Below are 10000 nucleotides of genomic sequence, written 5' to 3' on the forward strand. Positions count from 1 at the left end.
ATTCACACACATGGACACACTCAATCAAGCACAATTACATTCATATATCCAAATACGGCGATCCAGAATGCCTGTTTTACCGTAACGGATTTGTATCTGTGTTGCAAAATGAGATTATGATCCTAAGTCTGATGGAGTTAGCGAGATCATTTGGGTCCCATCTACCACTAAATGTTTTTTACATATACAACGTATCAAATTAAGTAGGAACAGAAGTCAGAACTCTAATTGTGAGAAATGAAGTCAGAATTAAGATTTAAACTTGTCATTCCATGAAGAAAAAGTCAGAATCCTGAGAAGATTGAACTGAAAATTGCGAAAACAAAAGTCATGAAAGAAAAGGAAATGTAAGATATAAACTAGTAATTGTGAGAAATAAAGCAAAAGATCGTGCAATACGTGAGAAAGACGGTTAGAATTGTGAGATTTAAGAATTCGGAGAAAAAAAATCTATTCCTTTACAATAAATGTTTTTTAAAATGTTTTCTCTATGTCTGAAACAGGCTTTTATAAATTCTTGCTTAAAAATGTAGACAAATATCTGGTGGTTATTTTTTTCAAGATTAGCATGTGCTGTCAATTCAAGATGGCTGTTTATGTCATCAACCATAATTAAAGCATGACTTCTCTAATTCTTAATGAGATTGTAGGAGTAGTTAATTAGAAATTTTCTGAACATCACAAATTCATTGTCCTGATGTTAGGTAGCTAACATTTTGCTAGCACATTAACTTTCACTCAGGTATTATTGTTTTTTTTAAAATAACATAATTCTAAGATCTCACAGACTTCTAGCACTTTTTTTTGCTAACAACTAGCTTCCTTTCTGACCCCACTGACCCCTAATGTTCTGTGATGATTACACCAGAGTGAGAGCTAATGTCTCTTTTGTGAATTAGAAGCCTGATGTTGGGTCGATTCTGGTGGCCATGTGTTGTTGGAATGTTTTTGAAGACGGTCTAGTGGTCGAGGTTTGCATCATGACACAGCTGTACACTTGAGCTAAAGCTTCCTTCTGGAGGAGTGTGTGGATGAATGGATGGATGGATGGGTGGATGGATGGATGGATGGATGTGTGGATAACATACCATTTTTAAATGGATTGAACTGAGACTGGGGGTGAGTAGTGAGTATAGAGTTTTAGAAAGACATTACTGCTTATTACCTCTGTGCCAAGTATATACATTACTTTATTAGCTTTATTAACTGAAAAAAAAAAAACACAAGATACTACGCCTTTTGGACGTCTTTATGAAAAATTCTGGCATCTAAGAACTAAGAGAAGGAATTGCACATTTGTGTTGAGGCAAAAGATGAAACATGAGAAGGCTGTCAAGATTCGATGAAGAGAATAGAGGAGAGGTCTGGGGCTGCAGACCTCGCCCAGTCCCTCAGGGTCTCTCTCATTTCCTCTAATTCACTTTGGGCTCAGACAACAGCGAGTACGTCGGTTATGGCTCTGCTCCGACAAACACCATCAGCACACAAATATCTCTTCTGCAATTAGACCTACTCTACAGATAAATACGGGCTTAATCGGCTTGGTAATGCTGGAAAAAAAAAATTTATTAGTGCTGCTAATAAAAATGGTAGCAGCTGTAATTCATTTGAATACATTAAGCGAAAATACCAGTTAATACGGGAATCTGCTTAGCTAGAATTTTGACTTATTTCCGTTAAAGATGTTTTAATCAGCTCCCTGTTTTCTCAGTGTGGTTAGGGTTAGAGCGAAACAAAACATTGCAGAAATGTTTCCAAAATGTTTAGGGCTTAAGTAAATGTTGCAGAAATGTTGTAGGAATGTTTCCAGAATATTTAGAGGTGAACAAAACGTTGCGGAACTGTTGTAGGAATGTTTCGAGAATGTTTAGTGCTAAACAAAACGTTGCAGAAATGTTGTACAAATGTTTCTTGAATGTTTAAGGCGAAGCAAAACATTGAGGAATGTTAAGGGGGTTTTCATATGTTCAAATATACATGAAATGTTGATAGTTGATATGATAAAGTTTTCTGTAAGATGTTTATTTTAGATTTAAGGAAGGAGTCTCCAGTGTCAGCGCTTGGTAAGTCAGCGTTAAAGTTGTTCTTTGACAATCGCTGACATTTTGAGGACAGTGGAGTTTGATGTTAATGGTTATTAACAGTAACAATTTTTTTGTCTTTACTTGAAGAGAAATAGAAAATAAGGAGGTTGGTGAAAGAAGAAGGAAGAAGCTTTAGCTGCTGTAACATACTGTAAGTGATGTGACTTGTTTATTAAACATAACCTAACTCAAATTCTACTCCTTCTGTCCAAACTCAGACTCAAGGCCACCAAATGAAAGATGTAATTAGTTTTTTTCCTTTGAGGCCACATGAGGACCGAAAAAGAAATAAAACCCAGAATACTCCAAATGGCCCTCAGCTCAAATAGGTTCTCAAGGACCAAAAATAAAAGCTAAAAATTCCAGTCAGTCCCGTGAGAGACAGCTGGAGAAACATGGCAGGATGCAGACTATGGATTATAACGTAAACTCAGCCCAAGCATGCTTTCCTCCTCCCCTTTTTGTGCAACCGGGCCACTTGTGGACACCATGTGGTCCTCACCTGTCGTCAGCGTCTTGTGACAGCTGGTCCTTCGACGATTATCTCCACACCCTACTTCCCAAACACACCCTTTTCTTTCTCCTTTCTCTCCCAGTAAACAAGCAAAAAATACCACCTGTCCCACTCGAACACCGTCTCTGCTGTGAAGCTAATTAAGCTATCCAACAGGTCGCTAGTAATAAAAACACGACCTCCTGGAAACCTGAGATGAAGCGGGATTTCGGATTCTCTAGCTGCTGATAGGCAGGGAAAGAAAACATGACGTCCTTGAGCAGGTCCAGTTTCCTTAAATGAGGGTGCTTCATTTTTATGAGAATAAAACCAGAAGAGAAATGACAAATATGAGCTAAATTAGTAGGTTCTGCGATAATATAAGCATAAAAAAATGTTGCTCTGTTTGCTAATAAGGACACAGACATTTAAAAAAATAATAAATCCCCAAGCTCTCCCAAGCTCATGTGCCCCGGTTGGTCATCTCCTGGGTATTAGGAATACCCGACTGTCTCATTACACACACACAGACACACACACACACACACACACATACAGTGATTATCTGTTACAATAAAGCCGACTCTCAGAGAGAATAGAAACCTCTATAAGACAACTCTACATGTCTCTCTATAAAACAAAACACTTAAAGGAATACTCTTGTGTAGTTTTCAACTTTATCTCTATACACTACATCTCTAGTGTATCACAGTCTAGAATTATAGTCTAAGATTAATTGAAACACACTGACAATTGACAATTGACAATTGAAGAAATCTGTCAAAACGCTAAAATGTGTCACTGTATTATGGCAATTTTAAGCAATTAAATTACTAAAAATCATTTAAAGTGTTAGGATGAGATTTTCAATCTTCCAACACTGAGGGAATTCCAATTAGTTCAGATTAATCACGCTTTCTGAAGGTTTTGTTGTAAGTGTCATAACTGAAACACTGCTAACAACCATGTTAATCCCTTTAAAATGGAGGAAAATTATTTAGAATTTTATTTTTAATGATGTTTGACAGAATTCAACAAGTGCCCCTTAGAATTAAAATACATTATAAAGATTGGGGCAAATATTTAGCAGTATTTTCTTCAAACACTGAGAAATGTTTATGAAAGATGCTAAATGTCACCACACGAAAGCCCCAAACCTTCAGAGTGCCCAATGAAATGACATGTAGACTCAGACTTGCTCACTGGGGATAAATACATATACATATATACATACATACACACTGAACTATATATATTTTGAATTCTTATTATATTAATTCTTTATATTACTCCTTATGTTTATCTTCTGTTCTATGTTTATGTTCTGTAAAGCTGCTTTGAGACAATGTCCATTGTAAAAAGCGCTATACAAATAAACTTGAATTGAATTGAATTGAATGTGCATTTATTTGTTTGGTTGTTGCTTTCATCTGAAGCAATTTGCAAGTGAGGGAGAACAGAGTAGAGTACAAGTGTAAAAGTGAGGTGTTGAGGGTTGAGGTCAGTGATTTGAACTCTTACTTTTATCAGTAATACAGAACTTTTACTGGTCCACATGAAATCCTTTATGCTTTCATTACTCTAATCTAAGTTAAAAAAAAAAGAGCCATTTATTTATTTTTTATTCAATCATTCAGCTCTTCAGACTTTAGCAAAACTGCCCACTTTACACAGATGGACACAATCATCATAGCAAGCACAAATGAGCAGACAATGCTCGACAATGTACACAGAAGAGCACAAATCCCTGACTAACAAAACTTTCTCTAGATTAAAATAGATATTTAATCCCTAAATCTGAATTTGGTGTCAAATGAATCTTACAAAAACTACTAACAAGTTATCAAGTGTTTGGAAATTAGCACACAATAGTGTCATGTACTTTATTCTTTCATTCATTCATTTTCTAACGCTTATCCGAACTACCTCGGGTCACGGGGAGCCTGTGCCTATCTCAGGCGTCATCGGGCATCAAGGCAGGATACACCCTGGACGGAGTGCCAACCCATCGCAGGGCACACACACACACACTCTCATTCACTCACGCAATCACACACTACGGACAATTTTCCAGAGATTCCAATCAACCTACCATGCATGTCTTTGGACCGGGGGAGGAAACCGGAGTACCCGGAGGAAACCCCCGAGGCACGGGGAGAACATGCAAACTCCACACACACAAGGCAGAGGTGGGAATCGAACCCCCAACCCTGGAGGTGTGAGGCGAACGTGCTAACCACTAAGCCACCGTGCCCCCCGTACTTTATTCTTATTAATCTTTATTATTATATTGAGATCATTCAATGAAGTTGTTTGCTTATTGGGCGATTAATCAGAATTAAACAAATCATTACACACTGCTCCAGCTTTTAACGGCTATTTCAAATATGCTACTGTAGCCTGATGGCTACAGATCTGGCCTTAAGCAGGCCTTAGATATGCTTTCATGACTCGGTGGTGCCTGACTTCACACTTGCTGCTGCAATTAGCCATTTGGATCTGTTTGATATTCCAGTGACTCACAAGTTCTGATGTCTTCCTCATCACCTTAAGATCCCACCTTTAAAAATCCCTGCCAAATGATCTCTAAAGACAGTCAGGGGTATCAGCATTGAATAACAAAAGGTTTAGAATGTAAGGTTTGTAATGCATAGCAGCCTAGCATCATTAACATGCTAATTTCAGGAATCAACCTATATGTTACTTGTTTCACGATGTGTTTGACTTAACTTAAAAGAATGTAGAGTTACTCCAATGAATACATATGCCACCATGAAAGCAACAAATTTCTTTTGTTTGCTAGAACCATTTAAAGCATTAAACTAGTCTTGAACTAGCAACAAGCTAGCCAGCTAACAACAGTAATTTTTATAATAACATTTTAATGTTTTTAGCTTTTCAAAACCTGGTTACTTTTTGGCTAACGTTATAAATTAAACCAAATAAAGTGTCTGAAAAGTGAATTCCAGCATAATCTCATTTAAACTGACAGTGTACAGTAAGTGCGCCTTAACGAGTATGTTAACGGTTCGAAATTCAAAGTTACAAGCTTTAGTCGAACGCAGCTACATAACCTCACTGATCATAACATTTTAAGTCATTAAAATATGCAAGTAAATTATAACAGAACTACTGACAGGGCAGACGGATGTGAAAGACATCTATGGTCTTTACAGGCATCCAAGCCGAACGTGTATATAATGATTCACAATAACGAAAAACATACACAGTGTGCAGTACCTCATAGCACTGTCCCACACCAGAACAGCCTCTACAGTCTATTGGTCTATTTTCTAACCCAAAAATTCCAGTCAAAAATATTTCCCTTATTTGCGGTGTTCTCGCTTGGTGTGACACGAAGTAAACAGAAAAAAAAACAAAACATATTGTTCTCCAACAGCATACACAGCATCAGGAGAGTGTAGGAAAAAAATTTAAAGTGACTGTAGTAAACACACTAAAGAACAAATTTATGTCTAATAAATGAACTATCCTGTGGTGATATGATGCCGTTCCAGACCGTTTCGTATGTTCTCCCTGTGTTCATGAGGATTTCATCTGGGGTCTCTGGTTTCCTCCAACTTCTCAAAAATGTGCATGTAGGTTGATTGACGACTCTAAATTGCCCGTAGATGTGAACGAGTGTGTGAATGAGTGTGGGAATTCATCTGTTTGGTGAACACTCAGTGTTCCTGGGATAAACTCCGGACCCACTACCAGTTAAACCAGGATTATTTAATTGACTAATGAATGGTGATGATTTTTGATTCAGTTTCTGTTTTTATAACAACAATGATAATTATCAAACTGATTAGAGAAACAAACTCACACTTCTTTAAACTGATGAAGAGAAAGAAGTTAGTTAGCACGCGCTCTCTGGCTCGGCTAGTGCACTAGATTAAAGGGAACAGGAAGCCATTTGAGATGAGGCCAGGGATCACTATGGCGACTGGGCTGTTCCGTTGCCTAGAGAGCTGCACTGGGAGGGATGTGCGTGGCAGGATGACATCATGGCGGGACTGTTTTGCTCGTTTTAACATGGCGTGCAAAAACGTTCTCGTGAAAAGGGCAGAATTAGAGCTGGATGCATAATAAAAGCTGCAGCGCAGTGCAGCAGCGCAGAATGGCTTCATGGCCACAACTCCTCCTCAAGAGCAGGGAGGGAAAAAAAATCACCGCATCTCCGACATGCCTCCAGTGCTGTAGTTTCACCATTCACAGCTTCGGGGGGGATCAATATTTTAAATGTCCGCACACAGCTGGAGGTGTGAAAATCACGTGCAATCTGTAAGCTCAGGTTGAGCCATGACAGACAGACAGACAGACTGACAGTCAGTCAGACAGACAGACAGACAGATAGATAGATAGATAGATAGATAGATAGATAGATAGATAGATAGATAGATAGATAGATAGATAAAACGCGCTCTTGCAGAGGCGCAACATCAACATAAACGCGCGCAAGCGTGCGCATTGCTTTTGCGCAGCAGATCTTAATGAAATAAAGAGTGACACTGGAGATTTTTGGTGTTTAGTACGCAACAGAGGGGATCAGGTATTAAATTGGCAAATGCATTACAACAACAACAACAACAACACGACAAAACCCACCCAGTAATAAACTACAGCATGGCCACGCCTGTTCCCATCCAGGCTACTGTAACCTTACCGTTATCCTATACGCACCTCATGGAAATGATCACACACGCAACACGTCGGAGGAATTAATGAGCCACACACACGAGCAGTGACGATCAACGTGAGCCGCAGTGTTGACACTGATTTCATAGACGCAAAGTAGTTGTTAAACAGCCCGATTTTCTCTCTTCTCTACGCGTCCATCCATCCAATCCATCCATCCATCCATCCATCCACCCATCTCAAACTGCGCCAACACGCTTCAACGAACACCAGTGTTATTACACCTTCACGCGTGGACTTTTATTCGCACTTACCTATTAAAGAGTGCGTGACGAACTTCACCGCCTCTCCGAGTCCGCAGTCTGCGCGCGCGCGTGTATGTGCGTGCGTGTGTGTGTGTGTGAGAGAGAGAGTGAGTGAAGCACTGGGAGTGACCGCTCCGATCCGCACTGCCTCCTTATTACACTACAGCGAGTGAACGACTCTTTGAAACGAATCAAGCGAATCGACTCTTTAAGACTTCGAATCAATTATGACACAAGTGCCCTTGGATATTGTGTGTGAATGTTCAATATAAACTATAACTATAAATGAAGCTACACTATTACAAACAACACTATAGGCTATACTATAATATACGGCTTTGGTTACATTTATTATATTAAAAACTGAAAACATGTACTAGTATATAAAAAGTGTGTTTATATTTAGGTTGTATAAAGGAATGAATATGAGTTACCGTTATTTAAAGAGTCGAACATTATAAAAAATATATTTCTGCAAGGTGCTCTGTGTAATCAAACGATTCAAATGTGAGTTGTTCGAGAGAATCGAATCAGTGAAGTGATTCATTATGAAGATCGTTTCTGCTTTTCTTCAGTCTGTATCAGTGCTCTGCCCAACTGCTGCACTGAGCTACGGGGCGGGGTGAAACACACACACACACACACACACACACACACACACACACACACACGAACACAGACACACCCACAAACACACAAATACACACACACACACACACACACACACACACACACACACACACACACAAATACACACGAACACACACACATACACAAACACACACACACACAATCGCACAAAACATGCACACAAACACACTAACACATACACAAACACCACAAAGAAACACAAACACACAAAAACACACTAACACACACACACACAAATACAAACGAACATACACACACATACAAACAAATACAGACACACCCACACACACAAATACACACACACAAAAATACACACGAACACACACCCACACCCACAAACACACACCCACACAAATACACACGAACACACACACATACACAAACACACACACACAATCACACAAAACACATGCACACAAACACACTAACACACACACACAAACACCACAAAGAAACACAAACACACAAAAACACACTAACATACACACAAACACACACACAAACACACATGCAAAGATTCAAAACACAAGGAGAATCAATCTTTATAAGCAATATTCACTTGGTAGGTATGTAGGTAGGTGGGGGGATGTAGGAGAAACCTTTAATCTGATATCCGTTAAAAAAACGAGGATGCCAATTTTGCAATTAACGTACAAGTTTTCTAACAAAAATCCTAAACCAGATGTGTAAATATACTGTAGTTCATACACACATAGACAGTACACTGAACTTATTATAACTGTGGGTGAAAAATAAAGCGCGCAAGACAAAAACTGTACAAGCCTTTTTTTTTTTGGCATGATGTTCAGGGTCAAAGACAAGTGCATTACGGCTTAAACAAACAACTGGACATAAACAATGGCTCTGATTCTGTGGTATGAGAATGCGGCCTGTGTGGGTGGACTTTTAGCATCTCCATTAAAGCATTTAAACCTTAGTACTGCAATTTCTTTTCCATACAGTGCATCCTTAATGCATTCATATTTGATGAGGCATTACTGTAACGTATAGAACAGCAATGGCTTTTACTGGGTGGGTCAAGACATGAGCACTGTATCACATTTTGCTTGTTTTGTACATCATGAAAATAAAATCGTCTGAATGATGGCAGACCTCAGAGGATGAACGCTGTATAAACTTTGTGTGAAAAAAAACCCACTTCATTTCAGTCAGCAAACATGTTTTTAATAAAAACAATGCACAACACATCTGTGAAAAGAAACGTACATTTATTATTTACTTTATTATAGACTAATATATGTGACACCGGAGAAAACCAGGACGATTCGCTATGTATTTCCTGTTTCGACTTTGATCTCACAGGACTAAGTAGGGATACCTGCTCTCTTGCCATTCCTGTTGTAGGAGTTCCCATTGTCAGGGCTTGACTGGGGGAAGAAGGTCCCAGTGGACACAAACATCTGTGGAGAGGACTGAAGGGCATGCTGGGAAGAGTTCATATTGTATGTTTTCCCCTCTGAGTCTGAACGAAGCCCCTCTGAGCTCTGGAATGCACTGGGCCCCATTGCCCCCCTCTCGCTCCACACAAAAGCTCCATGACGCTTTAGAGAGAGAGAGAAAGAGAGAGATAGAGCGAGAGAAAGAAAAAGAAGAAGAAGAAGGGAAGCAAACATAAAACAGATTTAAAGCAGACCAGAGAAGTCCAGTGCAAAAGGGTTGGGTTTGGACAAGGAACGACGCAGCTGTGGTGAACAGATCACAGTCACGTAGCTGCCAAAAGCCGTTCCAGATCAAATCTCCTCCCCGCTGTCAGGACAGTACAATGAAAATGTGTGTGTGTTTGTGTGTGTGTAAGTACAGGGCAA

General features: G+C 39.3%; 2 protein-coding genes across 2 annotated transcripts in view; both read right to left on the reverse strand.

The window, feature by feature from the left end:
* sptbn1 (spectrin, beta, non-erythrocytic 1) overlaps positions 1-7667 on the reverse strand; it is an 87445-nt gene extending 79778 nt beyond the window's left edge. Inside the window, exon 1 of the mRNA XM_060880920.1 lies at positions 7533-7667. The gene's annotated coding sequence lies outside the window, so the exon portion shown is untranslated. The remainder of the gene's footprint in view (positions 1-7532) is intronic.
* A 1832-nt stretch (positions 7668-9499) lies between these two features.
* The window catches only part of LOC132855672 (uncharacterized protein C2orf73 homolog), a 6691-nt gene continuing 6190 nt past the window's right edge, over positions 9500-10000 (reverse strand). The window contains exon 5 of the mRNA XM_060884863.1: positions 9500-9736. Coding sequence (XP_060740846.1) covers positions 9500-9736 — 237 coding nt within the window. The remainder of the gene's footprint in view (positions 9737-10000) is intronic.

Source organism: Tachysurus vachellii, chromosome 1 (assembly GCF_030014155.1).
Source record: "Tachysurus vachellii isolate PV-2020 chromosome 1, HZAU_Pvac_v1, whole genome shotgun sequence".
NCBI classification, from domain to species: domain Eukaryota; kingdom Metazoa; phylum Chordata; class Actinopteri; order Siluriformes; family Bagridae; genus Tachysurus; species Tachysurus vachellii.